Here is a 24506-nt window from a genome sequence, read left to right as displayed (position 1 = left end):
AATGTCAGAGCATGCCATTTTCTTGTTTCTTTTCCTAAAATGGCTTTCTGCATTCTCTCATCTCATTTTTTGGTATTGCTATAAATATAATTCTGTTTATTCTCCCGCCCCCCCTTCTCTCTTATTCACTCCCTCTATCTTATATTCGCTCGCTGTTATTCCTTAGGGGCTTTATTTTTCTCGTCTGCCGAGGTGCTTTTTGTGCTCTACCCTCTTCAGAGTTCTGAGTACTTCTGCATGAATATTTCATTGACATTGGCACACATAGCCCGTCCATATTCTCCTGTGCATTACCTCGCTGACAAAATGTGTGAGCACACACATTCAGAGCGCAAAATGCCCTAAATGACATGTCACCCACATGCATAGAGAACTGGTTGTTAATCTAAAGAGAAGTGACCAAAACGACGGCGATAGAATATATTGTATCAAACATCTGACGCCGCGAGGAGTCATGCCAATATCTCTCTCTCTCTCTCTCTCTCTCTCTCTCTCTCTCTCTCTCTCTCTCTCTCTCTCTCTCTCTCTGTCTGTCCCTCTGTTGGCTTCTCTCGCGCTTATCTCCAGTGATATGGAAGATTTAAAGAAAGCAAAAGGTTCAACTTTAGATGAGGGCACTCTCCAATATCAGTCGTCTAAGCTCCAGAGGGTGTAATACTTTTAGATCCCCGGCACTTTCCCCTCTGCGATAGCTTAAGCCAAGAACATTTGCCCCGAAGTTATCCGTGTGCTGAAGAACTGTGAGGTCAGGGCCGATCCGTAATGTTGCCAAATGCTCGAACCCGCCAGTCACCTTAATAAGCAACTATTGATTAATCTCTTTAACACCAACGGGTTAGTATTTTGTCAAGGTTTCCTCCAGGCTTCTGTAGATGTGTATTGGTACATCACTCAGAGATTGTGCAGCTCCGCTGCCCTTCAGATTGGCTGTCTGAAAAAGCTCTGTAACTACCGTTCGTGCTCTAAAGAAACAGACGATCAGTTTTGCTTGAGGCAATAATGATTCACTGATCAAGAGTTCATGGCCGCTGGGGGAGAGGAGGAGTCTGTAAATCGCGCTGCAGCCTTGAAAATCCAAGAATGTGTCGAAACCCAGACTTACCATCTAAAAATATTAGGTAACGATAAATGCAGCGTCTGCCAAGGATACGTCTGTGCTCTGCTATCCCTGCCTCCTCACTGCACCGCTAAGTAAATACTAAAGTTACTTAAAGGGTCATAAATTTGAGAGCAGAGGAGGGTAACCTCCAGCTTGTTGTCTTTTGCCTGTTTTCTGACTCATTGTAAAACAAGGTGATTAAAACCCTGATGTGTGTTGCTTCTGTTGCAGGGTGTGATCCCAGTGGGAAGCATATTAGCTCTCCTTCCCGTCTCACAGGAGCCTTGGCAGGCCTTTATCAGCACTGTGTGCCTGTCTGTGTGTGTGTGTGTATGTACATGCTGTGTTTGAATCAGGGATCGTTATGGGTGTATATGTAGAAGTCTTGACATTATTGGTTGTTATGTTATGATGTTATGTGGTTATATCATGCAGTAGTGAGCTGAATATTTTCAGATTGCTCATGACTACTGACCCTGCTGCTGTGTTGGAAACTGCAGTACAATTTACAGCTGTGAGTTATCTTTCCCCACTATGAACATTATTAAACCAAGTCCCGTTCCAGGCTTACCAATGAGTACCTACACATGTGCGTGGCCAACAGTCTCACTCCCATCGTGTCAAAAAACAACGCTTGGTCAGGTGCCTTTGGCGTTTGTTACTCTTGGTGTCACTTTTTGACGCTCTGGGTCAGGATGATGTTTGACCCATCCACCACCCCAGCCAACCTCCTTATACGGATTTTTGGTCTTCTATACTACTCACAAACGTTACAAATCTTATAGCGCCGCCGCTGCGTCAGTATTTCACGAGTTGGGAGTGAGAATGGGTTGGCATGGCATGAGAATGGCACAAACTCTATTCAAGATTTAAACTACTGGCAGGGCATTCACAGGCCCATTTGGGCCAGGGGCATAAAGTGGGAGGGGAGGGGCACTTCCATACCCCTCTACCTTCAGCGCCCTTGCACCCATCTTCGAACTCGGCCTTCATATTGAAGTTTCCTGACTATATCTTGCACGGTTGCTATCGCGGTGACAAAATCTGGCCGCAGACATATAAACATCTGGCAAAGTACTCAAAAAAATAATCTTAGTAACTTTTTAAATTTGTATTGGATATAGGGTTTTAAGAAAATGTTCCTAAATGTTCTTCACATAGCATTAATACCTAATATCTTTTTGGCGTTAGGACAATCAACCAATGATTCATGGTCTAGCTTATTGGCAGCCTCCATCTCATATTGTTGTTGGTGCTCAAGATGAATCAAATCCATTTAGGTTTAATTTATAACATTTGTAACTATATTTATCAAGTACACCCAAAGATTCAGATTACATTTGAAACTACCTTTTGTTTTAGGCATTAAAAGACATTAAATAAGATATTAAATGTTGATTTAATGAATGAGTCAGGTTTTTTTTACAAGCTTGCTCCGATACATACCGGAGGTTCTGATGAATAACTATTAAGTTGGTAAACATAAAATATTACAGTAATATGGTAAGAGTCTGAAAGTACTGAAAGTTATGTGACAGGATCCCAACCTTATTTAGGACTACATTTCCCAAATGCCCACTTGCTTCCTGTTAAAAGAAGGAAGTTGCTGCTTCTCTTGTTTCCCCTTTTGTGCCAGGAGGGGATTCAGCAGTGGCTCCCACCTGCAGTGTAAAGGCTGGTGGAGCTTTTATTCCTTTAAGCGATATGTCTTTTATCAATGCACTACACCAACAAACCACTTAGTCTCATGTTTAGGTGTCAAAATGTTACATCCATAACATTTCTAGCCAGGATCGAAACAAGGTACAGTGACTGAAACTAGCCAGAGTGAGGCAAATATTTTTTTCTTCAGAGTGTGGTCTGTATTATGAAGGGTGGCGTCCCAGGCAGATGTGCTTCCCTATCATCTACCATGTGAAGCTCTGTTAATACGTACTCTGTAGGTAACCCCTAAAGCAACATCTGTTTCCTGTCCAAGGTTAATGTTGTAGTAGATATGAAATATGTTATTTTGGTTAGCTGTGTCTAGTAACTCGATCTTCTAAAATAACAGAGGGTTCGGCTGTTTGAAGAGAAGAGGCTTGAAACCTTGAGGCCAGCGGATCCAAATGTTTGCAATAGTTCACATTGTGATCTTTACTCCACTTGGTCCTCATGACTGGTGTGGTGGATGGTGTCCGCTGAAGCTATTTTTGATTCTGTTCTCCTGTAATAATATAGTTGGATGTCTCTGGTGCATGGCAGCCAGGCTAGTTTCTAGAGCGGTGACGTTTTAGTTGGACCTCACAGAAAACAGAGGGGGAATGAAAGCCAGAGCTCCTGTTTTAGGGAAGAATTGATATGATTTTACTTGCTGTTTAATCATTTGTAGCCACGGAACTTAAGGACTGAAGCAAAGTGTGACTTTTGAATTATGAGATTTAGGGCTGCAGCTATAGAGTTTTAATAATTTAAGCAATTAATTACCAATTAACCTGTTCTCTAACAATAATGAAAAATGGCCATCACAACTCCCCAGAGCCCAAGGTGAAGTATTCAAATTGCTTGTTTTGTCCGACCAACAGCCCAGATTTTTTTTGTTTTTTAGTTACTATTATATAAGACCAATAAATGCAGCAAATCTTTAGATTTGGGAACTTGGAACCAGCAAATGTATGGCATCCTTACTTTATTTACAGGATAATCAATTATCAAAATAGGTGTTCATTTTCTGTTGAATGACATTTCAAACAAAGGTGAGTTATTATCTGATATATTGGGATGTAAGAAGAATAAGTAATCTAATGACATGAACTTTGCAACCTTGTAATTTTGAGCTCACAAAAAGCCAAATTCACACAAAAGCGCTTTATGCCATATTGGAGAATTGTGAAAGTGTAACATTTACAAGCTATGAACTTGTGGTCAGACGTGACGTCTTGTATGTATACACGCCTGGCTGTGGCTGCCACTGGCACGCAGTAAGCAATGACATAAACCATTTGCTGCAGCCCACAGAGACAATGCTGAGTCCGTGCACTCGTCCCTCATTGAAAGCAGCTTATCCGCAGAGAACATAATTGATAATATAAATAAAGAGAGGACGGATGCTCCAGAAGTTTGTCATGGGCTGTTTACATAATGTTCAATTCTGTTTTTCCTGTGATTTCCTGGACGTTACGCAGAAGCCTGAGATAGGCATGCAGAGGTCGGCAAGCAGACACGGCCGCGCACACACACACACATACACACACACACACACACACACACACACACACACACACACGGCATAGCACAGCACAGGACACGGTTGAGTTTGCACAAACAGAGGCTGCCTGTCCCTGAGTGGGACGTCCATCCGCAGAGGTATGTGTAGCGGTCTGGGGAACAGAAGGGAGACCTGGGATGAAACACAGTGACAGCACTGGTATCTCATGATCTCATGTTGACTAACTTCACTTCATCACACCATCCATTTGTGGCTTTAAAAAAAGAGCTGCGGCAGTTTGATAAAACTTAAAGTAATACTGTTTTAGAGTAAGGCCCTGGAAATGAAAGAATAAACTCCACTGTGCCTCTGATAATGAAACAGTTATCAGGGCTTTGGTTATTTTTCAATAAATCTGTGTGTGAAATATTGTGAAATTGACCCCTCAGTCAAGTAGTTTCTCACCATGTCCAGTTGACTCCATGCTGGCGTATATCTGCTGTAACTTTCTGCTCTAGGAGAGCTTTGTGTTAAGATGAATCCAAACTGACAGGACCCCAGTATGATATTGATGTCTGGATCAACAACAATAAAAATCCATATGAATTGTTGTTTACTCAGTTTGGCCTCACTAAATGGTTTCCTATAAATCAAGTCCATTCCTACACATCTTAGGTATTCTGATTGATTGGTGGGAAAAGAGAGGCATTTTGCACACTAAATTTGACAAGCTCCCACATGTCTGATTCCTGTTTGACAAATAGTGGTTGTCCATTTGCAGCTACAACAGGCCTGTCAAGCTTTGTATTTTTCCACACATTAGCATGTCTGGCTAACTAGCTTACTTACAAAGACAAGGGGCATGACATTAGCTAACTATATTATTATGGGGTAACAGGTTTGTTTGTATGTTGTTTGGGTTTAGTGTCCTGCTAGTTTTTTGGTTTAGGGCAGTTTACAGTGCAACTCCACATTTCTCTCAAAAAACTGAAGCCATTTGAAATGATGAACATTAGTATATATTATATAGATATGCTCTAGGGCGTTATTTCCACTGGCGACAGTGGGGTCATGTCCCCCGCACTTTTCAAAATCCAGTTTGTGTCCCCCCCCACTTTCAAATTCAGTACAAAAGTGAGTGGGCCATTTTCAAAAAGACGTAGAAGTAGAGTTTAGATTCTCAGCCCAAGCCCAAGCCCGACCCGAGCCTGACCGGACCTCGGGTCGGGTCGGGGAGATAGCTATGCCATAATCAGAAATATTATAAATATATATATATAGGCTATATAAAAGTAACAAATGTGTACAAAAGTTAGGCTGCAGTTACAAAATGCAGCACGTGTCATGCGCGGAGTCTCCTCCTCTCGCACGCATCACACCGGGAGCTTGAAGATGTAAAGAAAAAAAGAAAAACAGGAGAATTAACTTTGAGCAAGTGTGGAGGAAAGTCGGAGGTATGGAAGCAGTTTAAACAAGTCGTGGGCAGTGACAACAATATGTTGTTCATCATTGTTTCTTTTTTTTTTTTACGTTTCTTCATTCAGATCCACTTGCGATCCGTTCCATTCTAAACAAACAGCGCAGTTTACATGCTTCGTCCTTGTTGTATTATTCTAAACAGATTTCTGTAGTTCAAACAATCTGAATTGTAGTTGAGAACGTCAGTTATAACGGCCCACGTATTAAAAAATTGTCGGGTTTAAATCGGGCTCGGGCTCATAATTACAGTTAATGTGTCGGGCCGGGCCGGTCTTGGACTCAACGTGCTCGGGCTCGGGCAGGTTCGGGCTTGATTTTTTTGGGCCGATCTAAGCTCTACGTAGAAGTAGTAAAAAGGACAAACTGAAAAAAACAACAACCTTTCAACATACTGCATTACAACGGCAATAGCAGTACTGTCTACAACATGTTCAACCAACAAATCTTAGTCTAAAAAGGTTGTACACAACAGTACAGACAAAAACCTGTTGATTTTAACCTATTCAGGCTAAAATATATTTACACCGGCAGAACCAGCAGCATTGTCTCTGTACAGCACTGTTATAAAATTAACCATTTTATTGCACAAAGTGGCACGGTGGAGTGTTTTTAAGATTTCCACTCTGGAGGGTGGTTTCACTTTTTTTGCGTTTTTAAGCCCCAAAAACGCCGTCGGCGTCTAAACAAAAGGCACATCTGATAAAATATTTTGTCGTTTTCACCGGCGAGCGTCATCGTGTAAACAGGGCCTTAATGTTACCTCTGTGAGGGACAGCACTCAAACACACTCCTCTCGCTGATGGGCTGTCAGCTCCGCTGGGGAAATGTCTGCACATGCTGCAGAAAAGCTCATCCTTATTTACACTGTATTCCATCCATTCCATTCCATATTTTTCATAACAAAACGTATTTTGATCAAACTTGGCTGGACGGGCCAGTGAGTAAAGTGGGCGGGCCAGTGCCGCCCTGGCCCATTACTGACTACGCGCCTGGTACTATTCTTTCCAGAAGAATTTATCATTATGATCAACTTAATTATTTTCTGGATTTTGTATCACCATAGTCCCTAAACTTATGTAGAAATGCAGGAAATGGGATTCAAATCTAAAAAAATATTTTGGCGGACGACCCCCAGAGCCCCTGTTTTGTGTCTCTTCCCCCCCCCCACTTCTCAAACCAAAGTTACACCCTTGCATATGCTCCCCATATATGTGCCTTGTGTGAGAATGGAAAGCTAGACAGACTACAACTAAGAAACGCAGGGCTTAGTAATCAGTCAACTATCTCATCTAATACTATCATATGTATCTCCTATGTGTATTGTATGTACAGTATCTTGTCTAGGCTCTGCTGATGTTTTCCTGCACTATTTTCTGTATTGTTATACTAATTTGGCCACTAGTTCATTGTAAATATATTTTATTCCAAAGTGATTGAGATGTGCTATTCTCAGAAGTTGGCTTTTGGGGCAGACTCAAATGTAAATACAATCTTGGATGTTGACAGGAATTTGCTGACACTAGTTTGTGTCCATCCTGGCCTTTTGCTGAGAGGGGATTTGCTATTTTCAGTCCTGTTTCTTGTGCCAAGACAACTGTTATCTCTCTTGGGAGAGATAGGTACTTTCCCCAAAGAATATGCATATGCAAGCTTGTTAAAGCAAGAAACAAATATACTGGCACCGAATGCAAGTATATTTTTTTTCTTGTCCAGAAAAACGCACAATTTATATACATTTATGTGACCAAATTCACTAAATGTTGAGTTATTTTTGTCAGTTTATGACTAGTTTGACTGTCTGTTTGTGCAGTGTGTGAGTCTTCACCATGACATTTTCAGTGTACACACTTCCGTTCTACTCCCCTAGCAATGTGCCTGTTCAGCACAATGCATTGTGGGATCCATCTCCTTAATCCTGGGGTTAAAATTGAGTATACGTTCCCTGCAGCCATAACGAGCGCCGTATCGTCACAGAGGAGACCGGTGACACATCCCAATTACTCCTCTCTCCCTAAAGCTGATCAATCACTCCCAGAAGCTTGTTAAAGGAGGATGGGGGAATGATCTGACCGTGTGTGTGTGTGTGTGTGTGTGTGTGTGTGTGTGGTCATATGCTGACAGGAGATACGCAACATCACACATGCAAAGAAGGGCTCTTAGCGGCAGATCACATTGGGCATGCACAAATCCACATCGTCACAGAGACAGAGCTGCCCAGCAGATGATTTAAGAGCTGGCTGGAGCAATCAATATTTGAGCAGATATGAAATCTACAAACGCCATCCAAGGTGTATTTAAAATGATGTGATTCTGGGCTGTAGAATAATCGCAATACAAATCATTAGCCGCTCACCCTATTGTACTGTAGCTTGCAGCTTTGTATGACATTCTGTGTGTGTGTGTGTGTGTGTGTGTGTGTGTGTGTGTGTGTGTGTGTGTGTGTGTGTGTGTGTGTGAGATACCAATATTTGTGGCTACAGGCAGTTTTCTATCTGTTAAATGCTTCATTGTTTCTCCTTGATTTTTTTGAAAGACTTTATGTCACTTATCGTCACGTCATTAGCATTATTCTTAATTAAATAGGTTCCTTTCTTGTGGAAATGAGGAGCCTCAGAATGTCAAACCGTGTAGCATTGTTGCTGCTACTACTACTTCCAACTACTGTCACGAAAATTTAAAAGAAAGAAAGGAGGAATAAAGAAAGCTATTTAGATCCAAGCTTGCAGTAATTTTATTAAAGCCCATATAGTCAACAGCAATATAGTTAGACCTGCATTAAAGCTTTAGTGCGTAACTTTTTGATATTAATGCATGTCCTTTACATTCAAGCCATTGCCAAATGAGTTGCTACAAAGCTAATGAAGACTATCAGCTCCACACAACTCTCTCTGTATTTCTCAGTATGGCTATATTCAGAAGATTGTGTCGTCCTGTGACTTTCCCGCGCAGGAACTCGAGTGAAGATAATTACCTCTTATGAAGAGTCCTAGCCTGACAAGCCAGACCCACATCAAGATGTTGGTCTGGGAACTCACCATTGACGGAGCTCAATCCAAGGGGCGGGATAAACGGTTGTCTTTCAAATTCCCTCTGCACGCAATAGGATAGCGCTACAACCAGGCAGAACAACGAAGAAGGTAGCGAAGCTAGTTGATAGATTAAACTTTTGCTGTATCCGATCGGCAAAACTCTGAGCACATCTTCCTTTTTGAAGAATGATTTCAGTGCCGTTCTTTGTTCTTTTCTCAAAGAAAAGCTTAACTCCAAGTCTTCCAGAAGACCGCTGTTCCCAGCAGCAGCAGCCATAAGCCCGCCTACCGACTCTATACACGATGTGATTGGCCTGACCAGAGTTTGGTTTTTCCAGCTCGCAAGCCAACGGAGAGTGCCTAGACCCCCCTGGCTGCAAAATAAATTTGCTGCCACTAGGGTGCGTCTAGATTTCTAGGCTAGAAGAGTCCATCATGTTTTTTTAATCCTCCATGTCCTCCTTGAGGCACTAGCAACTGCGTTGAGGAGGAGTGGGGGCGCGTGCGCGATCACGTGAGGCTTGTATCATGTGGACGCGCCGACAGTTTTGTTGTCATTACTTAGAATTCCTCATGGGGGAAACAGAAACTACGCACTATAGCTTTAATTGATGTTTTTGTCCACTTGGTGCCAGTGCCACAAGCTCACTGACATATTAAGTTATAAAGTTGAGATGGTGAATGTGTTAGCAAACACATGCCTACAGTAAATACCCATCCAGCAGACACAGAGCAACATCCATTTTAAGTAGTTTTGCTTCCGTCACCACAAATGCCAATCCAATCCAGATGCCAGTCCAATATTTTCCCAAACTTTTAGCTCTGTTTTAGTTCATTTGTTTACTAGCTAGTCGCTAACTTTGTGTGTGCGCTGTTTGATGCTGGGTCACCTACAGTGGATTGTATTGCTTTTTGGAATAAAAACAGTGAAGTTCCAGGTTGCAAAACCCGAATAAGGCTTTCAAAGCCCCAAACCCATGTAATCTGCTTCATCAGGGCTGTGTTGGTGTCAGGAATCTGCCTTGGACCCAAGTGCAGAAATGCGAGGAGGAAGCAGCAGTAGAAATAAAAATAATTTAATGATAACACAAAGAGGGCTTACAAAAACATGCAAGCTGGTAATGTCCAAATACAGGAAAAACCAAGGAACACGGAAATAAAAGAACACGAGAAAAAGCTTACACTGGAAGGAACTAACACACAAAGACTCATGACGAATGACGATCCACCAACAACAGATACAGAAAACACAGGTACTAAATACACCAAGTAACGAGGACTAACAAGGGACAAGTAACGAGGACTAACAAGGGACAGGTGATACAACAGGTGGAACACATAAGACAATCACAAGGGCGGGAAAACCAAAAGACAGGAAGTAAAACCAGACAAGACTAGGGAGAAAAAACAGACTTCAAAATAAAACAGGAAATAGGAAAACCAACAGAAAATATGAAACCAACTAAACAAAGAAACTTGACAAGGGACTAGACATGACAGTTGGTGTGATTTGTTTAGATGTGATTGACAGTGGGCTGGCAACATGAGAAGCAACCCCACAACTGTCATCACATTTCGACTGAAAACAATCTAAACACTGATTGATGCGCAGGAGTGCGTGACATCACGTATTTCTAACCGCACAGACCGAAATCTCTGAAGTGAAACGGTTATCAGAAGATATTGTGTTCAAGGAAGGACTCCATTACCCATTTTAAGGTCCCATGGCATGAAAATTTCACTTTATGAGGTTTTTTAACATTAATGTGAGTTCCCCCAGCCTGCCTATGGTCCCCCAGTGGCTAGAAATGGCGATAGGTGTATCCTGCTCTGCCTTTGAGAAAATGAAAGCTCAGATGGGCCGATCTGGAATCTCCTCCTTATGAGGTCATAAGGAGCAAGGTTACCTCCCCTCTGCTTTGCCCACCCAGAGAATTTGGCCCGCGCATGACAGAGAGACATCATGGCTTGAAAACAAGCGAAGCATGACAGTTGGTCAAGGCCACATCCCCACCCTCCACCACCACTCTGCGCCAACACCACATCACAAGCCAGTACAACCTTAAAATACATGGCCAGAGTCTGAGGAACAAACTGAACAAGACCATCCTGTTTAAGGGCCAGTAGGATGCTCAAAAACTCACAAAAATATGTATGTAGTTTCTGTGTATGCGAGTGTGCATGTGCGAGAGAAAAATATATCTTGCACTTATGTAAAGCAATTTATGACATAAATAAATGTATTAATAAATTACTGTTGGATGTTTCTCTCATGTGTCTTATCATAACTACCTCTCTATAGGCCATAATACTGAATCTATTTAGGATTTCTACATTAAAAAAATATTGTTTAATGTATATTAGCCATTCAGAATACCAAAGACAGTTTTTACATATTAAGTTAAGGCAAAATTGAAAAAATAAAATTATTACCTGCAATATAAATGCAAAATTATGAGATTATCTTTATGATTAAATGAATTACTTGTTCTCTTGGAGCTATATCAATCAAAATTCCACCCACATCTCTATTTTTTGTTTCGTTCTAGAAAGGCACAGTTGTCTTACAGTCATTACTTTGAATTAAAACCACTATTGATGTATTGGTAGAAAAATATAAGGATTATAAAGACAACATGAGCCTCTTTACCCATTGGTTCCAATTGAAGCAATTCTAAAACTTAACCCTGGTAAGATGGCCGCCAAATGGTTCCATTCTGGAATGGCAAGTCCGAATTACATGTCATATCTATTGTTCTATATCTATGCCCACCCCCCCACCCTCTCCTCCTCAATGGCATTTAAAGCTACAGACACAGAAATGGCACATCCTAAGGAAAGCTCATTGTGGGACTGGCTCTAGTGGCTGTAATTCTGTACCAAGGCTGAATTTCGGGAAAGAGACTTCAGATACAGTATTAGGGGACCACTAAGGCCTATATAAGAGAGACTTCAGATACAGTATTAGGGGACCACTAAGGCCTATATAAGAGAGACTTCAGATACAGTATTAGAGGACCACTAAGGCCTATATAAAAGAGACTTCAGATACAGTATTAGGGGACCACTAAGGCCTATATAAGAGAGACTTCAGATACAGTATTAGGGGACCACTAAGGCCTATATAAAAGAGACTTCAGATATAGTATTAGGGGACCACTAAGGCCTATATAAAAGAGACCTCAGATACAGTATTAGGGGACCACTAAGGTCTATATAAAAGAGACCTCAGATACAGTATTAGGGGACCACTAAGGTCTATATAAAAGAGACTTCAGATACAGTATTAGGGGACCACTAAGGCCTATATAAAAGCATCCAAAAATCAGCATGTCATGCAACCTTTAAAAAAATATATTCCAGAGCCTTAAAACTTGGGGTAATGTCTGCACTGCAAGTGTATTCCTTGTTTGTATTGTGTTTGATTTTTATCTTATTTATTATGTCCCTATGTAAGGTATTTTGAATTATTTGAAAGTATTTTCACAAAAACCTTGCTTGCCTTGCCTATAATACCCACACAAAAACATTTCTTAATGCTAGTGCAGTGTACTTGACTACCTGCAATGCCTATCACATCATGTTGTATCACTGTGTTTGGACGTTATTAGCTGGGTGGATGAGTAGACTTGGTCCTGTGTCTGAAATGTCTCTTGCACTATAGCAGCAGGTAACACAGTCTAACAAGTCACTGTGGGATCATAACACTGCACTGTACTAGATGTGCGTTTTAGTGTTGTTACACTTCCTATTAAGTTAACATTGTGTCATTCTCATTCCTACAAGATTTAGGTTTTGTTGGTTAGGTTAAAGGTTAAAGTTAACCATAGAGTACGGAGGATTATGGTAGTAGGGGTTAGGGAATAAATACTCTCAACAGTAAGACCTCACAAGAATAATAATATCGGTGTAGGAGTGTGTGTGTTTACGTGATTGTATTCTTGTCTATGTTTTGACTCTGGTGTGTTTGAGGGAAAGCTCATGTCCCAAGGCCCAGTGTGTTGAATAATGGGACAAGATTGTGTGTGTGTGTGTGTGTGTGTGTGTGTGTGCCAGTAACACTCAGCACTACTTTTCTTTTCTTGCCAGACAAATGCATCACTTGAAGAACATATAGGGCCCTAGCGCAATTGACTTTGTACACCGACGTATGTATCATTCCTATTTTGCACCCGACGCACAGCGGACTTTTCTCTCCATGGACTCACGTCGGTAAATTAGGGAATGAACTTGCGCTCCCGGGGCGGTTCAGCAAAAAGAGGAGGAGTGTTCCGGTGTGTTCCCTAGTGCTATTTTGCAGTTTCAGAAAACAATTCCACCACAGACCAGGAAAAACCTAGTCTAAAGTCAGTATTCAGACGCTATTTTAAGGGCGCATGCTTGGCCGTAATGTAGAGTGTGCACACCGCGCATACACTTTGCTTCTCTCATCTCACGGACCCAGCAGTTCCCATTTTTGCAAACCATACATAAATACAAGGAAAAATATGACCTTGTTTTACACAACATTTCCATGAATCATGGATGTGTTGATGACGTAAATGAGGAAATATTAGAGGACGTAAGGAGATGTGATGTTGAACTGCGTGTGCCGATGCCACTTAACCCAAATGCCCCAGCAGCAGCACGGGAGAGGAGAGACAGAAGAGCTGCATCGTCTATAGTGAGGTAATCTCGGTCTAATGTTAGACTACGTTGCAAAAATATCACCATGCATTCATAACCTCGTGATTCAGTGAGAGTGAGCAAAACATCGGAAAGTATGTTTCTGTGACATTTCTTTATTTACATTTTGACAAAAAGAAAAAGCAAACGTCGGTCTCTTCGGCTGTAAACCGCTCCTGGCGTGCGCCCATGGATGTATTAAGAGTGTGCTCCTAGCAAATTTTAAAGGGAATATGAGATAAGGCTCTGATTGGTTTATTGCACGTTACGCCCAAACCACACCTATGAGTAATGTAGCTACTTCAGACCAACCCATTTTAGATTTGCGGAGAGTCATTTATCCCGCCGGCATAATAGCAACAGCGCCCGAGATCCGCCCACGAAGCTACTTGTTTGGCGTTTGCGTTTCAGATCATTAAAATAGGGTCCTTAGTCTTTACCGTTCAGCACAGACATATAATTCATCAAGAAAAGTAAAGAAAAAAGAAACATCTGTCACTGAAATAATCCAAATGGAGGCCCTGCATCATCGCCTCTGAATATTTATTCATCGCTTAAAGATCCCTGTGGTGCGTTTCATTGATTTGTTTTCTGTTGTAATGTGATCAATGGATGATTGAATTGTGCTGAACCGGCGTTTCTTTAAGCTTTTCTATTAGGCTGATATTTTTGATGTTGAGGATGGGGTTGGATCATTACCCATCTTAACCACAAACACCAGTACACAATACAGAGACGTGGCCAGGATGAGTAATTCACAGCTGCAATCTCAAGACATAAATCCTTATCTTTGGCCAACATATTGACAGTCAGAGGATAAACAATCTTTCAGCCGTTTGAATACGTTTTTTGTTTTTCTTGCAGCTCTATTTTTGTGATATTTCCATATGTACCTCCCTTCACTCGTTCTGTATGCTCACCTCACCTTCTCTCCCTACTATCTTTTCCCCCGAAACAGAAACCTGAGTAACAACAAGATCTCCCTGCTAAGGAATGGCTCCTTCTATGGCTTGGCTGCCCTAGAAAAACTGTGAGTACTTAAATCAAGCTCTCTTTACTGTTTTGTCCTCCCCAGAGTCCTAATAGCTGTCATCACAGGAGCCGTATCGCTCTGTAGCATGGACAAGGCAAAAGGGGGACATGGTGGGGAACTAAGAGGTCGGGGGTTTACTCTATAGAAGGCTTGCCAATGGCTTTCACCCCTCAGCCTTAATGCTTAACCTCAATCGCCGCAGTAAATGTCTTAAAATGGATAATATATATCATAATTTAAAGGCTTAATGCAGTGCGCTTTGACAGATGGACTGACTGCGCCGAGTCCATGTCGATGAGTCCCACATCATATACAATTTCCCGGAGGCCTGTTCGCTTGCAGCATGATGATGAGCTCTATGATGGCTGTCTTGTTTTCCCGCCTGCCCCCTGAAGTCAACTATTGATTGCTTTCAGCTCCGTCCAGCCCAGTGATCACTGCTTTTCTACCTGATGGTGACACTGACGTTGGCTGATGATGAGGAAATCACAGAGGGGCTGAAATCACACAGAGAGGACGGCTTAATAACTCTCTCCCTTTCAGTCAATCATCCTCAGATGTATGAATGCACACTCTTGCTCACATAGAGCACACATATTAAGCTCACTCTCACACACACACACACACACACACACACACACACACACACACACACACACACACACACACACACACACACACACACAAAGCTGTCCGGACCCCACAAGTATACTGTATTCCTAGTTTTTGGACCCCACGAATATAGTTAAACAAGCACACACACACACACACACACACACACACACACACACGCACAGGCTACCTCAGCGACTGCTTTGAATATTATACATATAAGTCAGTTGACCCACGTCTTCCTCACTACCTGACAGTTAAATTCAGATTGTAATGTCAGTGGAGTAATTCTGCCCTTCTTCCACTCCTTTTTGGGTGGCTATGTCGCCGGTCAACCTATAGAGAATGATGTCACCTGTCTCCCTGGGCCTTATTAGTGCCATTAAACAGTTCTGCTGTCATCTCCCCAGCACTGGAGTGATGAAGAGATGCAAGGCTTTTAAAGACACTCAGCCAAAGGTTTGTGGAGGCTGAACTCTTGGAGCAGCACTTTGAGTGCCCTATCCCTTCCTTCACCTCGCTCTCTGGGTACAGCCTGTCCATCCGTGCCGCCACATGCAGCATTTGGCAGAGATGTGTCTGTCGCTAGCAGTTGATGCCAAGCCAGGTAGCCTCAATGAGTTGAAAGTGGCGGCCAGCTGTTCCCTGGTCTTGCCCAGCCGACTGCCTGCCTGCCTGCCTGCCCGGCTGACTTACTGGGTTGTGGTGAATCGGCAGCTGATTGACAAGCTTAATATCCCCGTGTGTGTGTGTGTGTTCTTGTTTAACTATTTTCGTGGGGTCCAAAAATCAGGCAGTATACTTGTGGGGTCCGGACAGCTTTGTGGGGCCAAAATGCTGGACCCCACAACTTCAAAGGGCTGTTTGAGGGTTAATACTTGGTTTTAGGATTAGGGTTAGAATTAGGTTATGGTTAGGGTTAGGGTAAGGGTTAAGTTTAGGCGTTTAGTTGTGATGGTTAAGGTTAGGGTAAGGGGCTAGGGAATGCATTATGTCAATGACGGGTCCCCACAAAGATAGTGAAACACACTTTAGATTAAGAGAGAACATTGTTTTTTCTAGTATTTGGGTTAACCAACCGTTTACTTAACGGTCAGAGGATGTAAATGGAGGCATACAGTCAAGGGAGAAGCCCATAGAGAGTCCATGAAAAGCATCGGAACAAAATATTTCGGCAATGTTTTGATGGATTAGAAATACTTCGGTATGTGGCAAGTGAATTCATATAAAGTAACATTTATCCACGAACAGATTTCTCTTGGCACGGCTACCAGAAGACGTACAAATTTCAGACATGTCATCCAGCTCAGTTTGAGGCTGCGCAGCACGCTCAGCCATCACCGGAAATTATAGACTTCACTGGTCTCCGTCGAAGTCTAAGGTCACCCTTCGTGATGTTGCATTAATTATTTTAGCTTTGCAACTTATTAAACCTAGGTGCTACATCTGAATACTTATCATTACCATCAGCATGGCACGCAAGTCAAAAGCACATCAGTAACTTTGTTAATCCCCCTAGGGGGAAATCTTTTAATGTGATTTGTCTCTAAAGCCCAGAAAGCGTCCTCTTAATGGAGGGTCCCTGTATGTTGGATGATGGCCTGGATTCCCTCATATGGACACAAGCCCATTACCATCAGCCAAACTGAGTCCCATGGGAGCAAAGTAGGAACAAAGCCCATCACTGTTCTCTGGTCAGGACACTGAATGTAGCTTTTGCCGCTTCATCATGGGTTCCCACCCCAGAAGCCCTCAGTTTGTGACAGATCTGTGAGAAACGGACGAGGCTGGCATATTTTTCAGTTTCACAAACTGAGGGATGATAATGTTTCTATAGATACTATTGGATTGGAAACACATTTCATGGCCACGCCATAGGCCACGCCCCATCTCGCAATGTTAAGAAAAGTGGCGGAGGTAATGAAGAAGAAGTGTTGCAGTCTGTTCCTTCTTGAATTATACACTTTTCACACCTAGGATATAAACAAATACATAGTTAAATGTAACAGACAGTTATTTTAGTGTTACACAATCCATCTCTATCTAGTTTCAAACAACAAAATAAAACCTATAGTTTAGAATTATATCTTGATATAACGGTAGAACGTTTTCAGATTGTCCAACTGTTGAGAAGCTCCTATAACTCCTATAGGCTACACGCATATTGTGTGTCTTACAGTAGTGGTTATTTTTATTGTTGTGGCAGTGGGTGTGACAGGCGCTTTATTCTCAGCAGGCTGTCTAAATGTTTTTATATTGAGAGCAGCAGGTCAAGTTTTTTTTTTTTTTTTTTTTTTTTGTCTGTTTGACCAAACGTTATTTATCTAGCCTGAGGAATTCAGAGGCAGGCTGAATAGGCTGAGTGGACCTCGGCTCAGGGCAGAGACAGTATCAGAATTCAGAATGCCGTCTGCAATTGCTCATTCTGAAAAGTAGATGTCAGAGGTGTGAGGAGGAGGCATCCTTTCAAAGGTTTTGCAAGTCCTGTTGTTCCCATCGGGCAGGTGACGTTTATTCAGTCTTCCTCGTGAATGCGTCCCCCTTTGGAGGTGATTGATGAGGGCGTGGTTAACCGCTGAAGGATGTATCCTCTGGCTTGTTGAGCATAAGAATGCAGTGGCGGAATGTAACTAAGGCTATATTTACATTGCTACATTTTGGTTTTTAAAGTGCTCATATTATGCTTTTTGGCTTTTTCCCTTTCCGTTATTGTGTTATATATCTTTTTTGTGCACATTATAGGTTTACAAAGTGAAAAAGCCCAAACTCCACCTCAAAGGGACTTACCATCTCCAACAGAAAACACTGTTCACAAACTGCTCCAAACAGCTCTATTGTAGTCCAGCCTTTACTTCCATTACAAATGTGCATCACTTTGTAAACATCACTTTGTTTATAATGCTCGCCTAGCTGCTAGCGTGGCACACCCTCATACTCTGCAACTGGCTAGCTATCAGTCCTTACCTAGGTACTGCACATGTGTGACACCCAACAAAGATGGAACAGAAGTGAGATGCCTCAAGTTCAACACACAGGGTGAAAAGAGGAGCTGCAGCAAAGTGCAGTACAACAAAAATATGGTGTTTTTTGAAAATTAAACCATGTAAACCTATTCTGATATAACCTCTAAATACAATTATGAACCTGAAAATGAACATAATATGAACACTTTAAGAGTTTTGAGCCAAAAGCGATCTCTGTTCACATGTAGTGTTTTTAGCTCCAGTAGAAGAACTAATCTCCGTTTAAACTAACACGCCCAAACCGCATATCTCATCAACATTCTCGTATACTGGGCACGCCCCTGCTGGGGTAAACAGGAGGCAGTATGTATACTCTGCCCGTTGCTGGTAGTTGCCATGGTTACGTTAGTACCTTAGTCTCAGAGAACGAGACGCCATGACCCAAATCAGGCGGCGAAACATTGGCGTCAGTGTCGGTGTTGCCGAAGGTATCGTTTGCGGCCGTTGAGACTGCAACACAACCACGGAGATTCCAAACCAAAACGGGTCAGAAGTGTTTTCAAATGTCTCCGGTTTAGGGGCTCTGAAACGCCAGAGCAGGGAGAATGCCAGGTGTAAACGTAGCAAAAGATATGTTTTTAAACCAAAACGTAGCAATATAAATGTAGCCTAAGTACATTTACTCAAGTATTGTACTTAAGTACAAATTAGAGGTACTTGTACTTTACTTGGGTCTTTTCTTTTCATGCTACTTTCTACTTCTACTAGAAATATTGTAGTTTCCTCCACTGCATTAATCTGACAGCTTTAGTTACTTTACAAATTGAGATTTTTGCACACAAAACACATGTAGTATATAATATACCATGTTTTATTATAAATTCAACTACCCAACAATATACACGCCTTCAAGTCCAGCTGAAATGATTAGACCATTAAACACAGAACAGTTTGGATCGTTTCCAGTAGGGCTGCAACTAACGATTATTTTCATAGTCGATTAATCTGTCGATTATTTTCTCGATTAATCGATTAGTTGTTTGATCTATAAAAATGTCAAAACATGGTGAAAAATGTGGATCAGTGTTTCCCAAAGCCTAAGATGACATCCTCAAATGTCTTGTTTTGTCCAAAACTCAAAGATATTCAGTTCACTGGCACAGAGGAGTGAAGAAACTAGAAGATATTCACATTTAACAAGCTGGAATCAGAGAAATCTTATTTTTTTTAATAAAAAAAATGACTCAAACGACACAAAAAACAGCGTAATGCGTTGTTATCAACTGGTATTGCTAATAATGGCTAACCTGGCTAGAGCTATCCCCACAATAAAAAATCTGAGTTATAAATGGAACGCATTATTAGGTCTTTAGGCCTTACTATATGTAATAATACCATAATGCAAACACACAAAGAGGAAAGCCATTGCTGTTTGATGCTCTGGCAGCGGTAGCTACAAGCCAGTCACAATACGTACACATTCAGACTGTTTAATTGGACTGAACTGTCTGAGTGTCCACCTTGTTTCCCCTCCTCAGTAAGCTTCCAACACATATTCATTTACAATCCAGTAGGTGGTTATTTGTCTCGATGAGTGTTTGCTGTGATTCAGAGTGTGTGGCCACGCCTTCCCTCAAAGCATCTGCAAACAAGCTGGAATCAGAGAAATCTTATTTTTTTTAATAAAAAAAATGACTCAAACGATTAATCGATTATCAAAATAGTTGGCGATTAATTTAATAGTTGACAACTACTACTCATCGTTGCACCTTTAGTTTCCAGTTTCTAAAATGTGAGGATTTTTCTGCATTGAGTACTTTTACTTTTAATACTTTAAGTACATTTTCCTGATGATACTTAACATACTTTTACTTGAGTAACATTTTCAATGCAGGACTTTTACTTGTAACAGAGTATTTTTCCAGTGTGGTATTAGTACTTTCATTTAAGTAAAGGATCTCAATACTTCTTCCACCATTGTAAGAATATGTGACAGACTCCGAGAGCAGAGTGCCGGTAGGTTATTAGCGGGTCAAAGGTCAAATGTTATTAACAGGGACAGCAGACAAATGAGAGTATTATTGACCCGTCTGAATCAATTGATGAAACACTTGATTAAAGCAAGAGGTCACTCAATCTATGATTTTAAATACGTATTAGTAAGTCGCTTTGTCAATCAGGAATCATGCCATGATGTCAGTGTAAAAATGTATTTGTTGTTTTATTTATAGTATCAAATCATAACAGGAGTTATCTCAAGACACTTTACAGATAGAGTAGGTCTAGACCACACTCTAGAATTTACAAAGACCCAACAATTTCCCACGAAGAAGTATTTGGTGCAACAATGGCGAGGAAAAACTTCCTTTAGGCAGAAACCTCGGACAGACCCAGGCTCTTTGTGGGCGGCATCTGTCACTGCCAGTTTGGACACAGACCTGACAAACCTGAGCCAATTAAAGGTGCAGTAGGTAAGACTTATAAAACTAACTTTCTGTCATATTTGCTGACACTGACCCTATGTTCCAGTAGAACTGCATGAAGCAGGTAAAAATCTGGTTCTTCTGGCTCCACCTACAGCCTGTAGTGTGATTTGCAAAAAACCCACCGCTCCCTGTTCAGATGCACCAATCAGGGCCAGGGGGGGTGTCTAACTGCGTGTCAATCACTGCTCATGCACACGCATTCATTCTCCCTTGTGGGGGGAGGGGCTTAGGAGAGCGTTTGGGGCTTTAGCGGAAAGGGGGGAGGGACTGAGAAGTTGTCGATGTTCAAATTTTTTGGCTAAATCCTGGATCTTCACAATCCTACCTACTGCACCTTTAAGTTTCCTGAAAATAAAAAATAGAAATTAAATGTAAAGAGACCATTTTCTTTCTGCTCTTATACACAAATTATGGTTCATTAAATTTTCTATCCTTTACTGATATTGACAAAAGTACACGTTCATTATAGTTTTTATTAAGGACACTGAAAAAGTACCAACTATTTAATCTTCCAGAACACATTATGGCTAATTTTAACAGCTACCTTTTCAATCGTTTTAAATTTGTTCTGTGCTCCACTGTAGGTCTGATGTTAGAGAGCAGTTATGTAGTTCACCAAGGGTGAAGTATCTAGATTTCCCTTTAGTGTATAAAAGCCTGGCTGCTTTTTTTGTATCTGTTTACCTGAGAGGACATGAAGTAAGATAAAGCCTTAAATGGATCAAAGCGTACTCTTGTAATATGAATGGCTTTATTGTTATTTTACAAGAGACCGTTGCTGGGTCACAGTTGAGGCAAAACATGTGAGCACCATGGGTTTAAGCGGTTTACTGACCAAGTTTGGAGAGACAGAGAGGACAGCGTCTTCTTCTTCCTCTTACCTCTCTCCTGTGTTTCACTTCTCTCTGCAATTACAAAAGTAGCAGTTGGATGCTGGAAACCTCATCATTTAGTAGAAAGATTTACAGTATTTATTTCCATCTTGGGAGTTATTTCTTGTTTTGTTATGCTATTTTAAAAGATAGCAAGAGAGCAGGAGGCCATGCATCAAAAGCTTCTCTTGGAAGAATTTGCTTCACACTCTCCTTGAACTTTTGCTTTGTTCTGATAGAAATATCTCATACTGATTAAAACAGTAGTTCCAAAATAGGACACAGTTGCCGAGCTGTTAATCAAGACAGTATCTTCTTCATAGTTCAGGATTTCTTCGAGCTTTCCCTCCATCTGTTGTGAAAATTGCTCCTGCTGGTTTCATGTGACTGTTTTCATTTTTGCATGTTGGCAGAAATGAAGGCGTCCTCTACAAAAGTGACTAGCTTTTTTCCCTCCTTTTTGTAATCTCTACAGTCTGAGAAAAATCACTCCAAATATCTCATAAGAACTGCTCACCCACCCACTAGGAATAAATTGCACTCCAGCGGTGTTTGATAAATGTTGATCATCACCCCAACTAGGTTCAGACTGTGGAGATGTTTAAGTGGCAAAGGCTCACTTCTTTTTTTCTTTAAAAACCTTTGTGATATTATATATAGTGTAAAAATGTATGCAAAATATTACCAGATTTACATTGATTTCTTTTAAATAGGCTATTTGATTGTGCTGTACGTCTTGCCGAGAAGGTCGAATAATGAATTCAAGCTTTATAGTGCGTTCCATTTGTACTAGGATATCGGATTTTCCGAGGTCAAAGTCGGGAACACGCGCCCTGACCTCGGATTTCCAAACTCGGAACTCCTCGGAAAACCTCGCAGTACCCCGAGTTCAAAATCCAATATGGATGCCCCGTGCATCAACAGTCAAAGCTGTAGTAACGTACAGTTATTAGCACTTCTGTCTTATTTGTGTCTCACTATAGTTGTAAACACAGTCCTGTTCTTCTATCTGTGGACATGTCACGCTGTTTGTATGCACAAAAAACAGCGTAATGCGTTGTTATCAACTGGTATTGCTAATAATGGCTAACCTGGCTAGAGCTATCCCCACAATAAAAAATCTGAGTTATAAATGGAACGCATTATTAGGTCTTTAGGCCTTACTATATGTAATAATACCATAATGCAAACACACAAAGAGGAAAGCCATTGCTGTTTGATGCTCTGGCAGCGGTAGCTACAAGCCAGTCACAATACGTACACATTCAGACTGTTTAAGTGGACTGAACTGTCTGAGTGTCCACCTTGTTTCCCCTCCTCAGTAAGCTTCCAACACATATTCATTTACAATCCAGTAGGTGGTTATTTGTCTCGATGAGTGTTTGCTGTGATTCAGAGTGTGTGGCCAGGCCTTCCCTCAAAGCATCTGCAAACGGAACCTTGAATATTTAACATGTGAATAAATGGTTTTAATAAACAGATTCCACAGTAGCATCAGGGTTGATGCCAATATATGTTGCACATAGTCTTGTTAATGACACAGCCACTTAGAGTTTTGACAGTGAGGATGAGAGACACAAAGGATTTGCTGCATGTTATCTGCCTCTATCTTAGTCTCCACTCAGAAAGATAGATAGATAGATAGATAGATAGATAGATAGATAGATAGATAGATAGATAGATAGATAGATTTTTTATTGATCCCAAAAAATGGGAAATAACGGTGTTGCAGCAGCAAAATTTCAGACACACAGCACACGTACAGAGTAAACATTAAATAATAGGAAACAATATACATGAAATAATAATAGAATAATACACTAGCAATATTTAAAAATATATACAATTTGGAAATAAAATGTACAACTGTTTCGATATATAGATAAACTTAATGTGCAAGTTGGGGAGTAAAAATGTACAACTGTTTCACTGGTAATGATTGTGCAAGTTTGTGCAAGGTGCATTCAGTGCAGTTGTGATGTATATGACTCTTATCTAACACTCAGAGATGAAGTGTTAAAAAGTTTTATTGCCTGTGGTAGGAATGATTTCCTGTAGCGGTCCGTGCGACATCGAAGCTGTCGGAGCCTCTTAGAGAAGGTGCTCCTCTGTTGAACCAGTGTGGGGTGGAGAGGGTGGTCGGGGTTATCCATGATAGATAACAGTTTGTTCAGTGACCTCCTCTCCACCACAGCTTCAAATGTCTCCTGTTTGCAGCCAATAACGGAGCCAGCCTTCCTGATCAGTTTGTTCAGTCTGTTTGTGTCGCTGGCTCCGATGCTGCTGCCCCAGCAGATGGCGAGAACAGAGCGCTGGCCACAACAGACATCTCCAGCATCTTGCTGCACATTTTGAAGGATCTCAGCTTCCTCAGGAAATAGAGTCTGCTCATCCCCTTCTTGTAAACAGTAGTGCTGTTGACTTTCCAGTTCAGCCTGTTGTCGATGTTGACACCCAGGTATCTGTACTCCTCAACCGTGTCCTCATCTCCACCCAGAATGCAAAGGGGCTGCGGAGCCGTTCCCTTCCTCCTGAAGTCAATCACCATCTCCCTGGTCTTATCCACATTCAGCAGCAGGTGATTCTTACCAGTCCACTCCACAAAGTTGTCCAACAGCGCTCTGTACTCTCCCTCCTGTCCATCCCTTGTACACCCAACAACTGCAGAGTCAACTCTGAGTTGTACTGGAGGTCTGTGGTGTATAAGGTGAACAGAAAAGGAGACAGCACAGTCCCCTGTGGAGCCCCCGTACTACTCACCACCACATCAGACAGAACACGGTCCAGGCGGACAAACTGTGGTCTGTCTGTCAGGTAGTCAGTGATCCAGGAGACTGTGGACGCACCGACACCCATCATCTGCAGCTTCTCACCTAGTAGCAGTGGCTGGATGGTGTTGAATGCACTGGAGAAATCAAAAAATGTGATTCTCACAGTGCTGCCACCTCCATCCAGGTGCAAATGAGCTTGCTGCAGAAGATAGATGAGAGCATTGTCCACTCCCAGACAAGGCTGGTAGGCAAACTGTAGAGGGTCCAGAGCAGATCTCACCTGTGGCCTCAGGTGGGCCAAGACCAGCCT

General features: G+C 41.7%; 1 protein-coding gene across 1 annotated transcript in view; it reads left to right on the top strand.

The window, feature by feature from the left end:
- LOC116039357 (adhesion G protein-coupled receptor A3) overlaps window positions 1–24506 on the top strand; it is a 204280-nt gene that overhangs the window by 7098 nt on the left and 172676 nt on the right. The window contains exon 2 of the mRNA XM_031284117.2: window positions 14418–14489. Within this exon, the coding sequence (XP_031139977.1) occupies window positions 14418–14489 (72 nt within the window). The remainder of the gene's footprint in view (window positions 1–14417; window positions 14490–24506) is intronic.

This window comes from Sander lucioperca, chromosome 15 (genome assembly GCF_008315115.2).
Source record: "Sander lucioperca isolate FBNREF2018 chromosome 15, SLUC_FBN_1.2, whole genome shotgun sequence".
In the NCBI taxonomy this organism is placed as follows: domain Eukaryota; kingdom Metazoa; phylum Chordata; class Actinopteri; order Perciformes; family Percidae; genus Sander; species Sander lucioperca.
The sequence above is the reverse complement of the archived record's forward strand: the minus strand, read 5'-3'. Positions and strand labels throughout refer to the sequence as shown.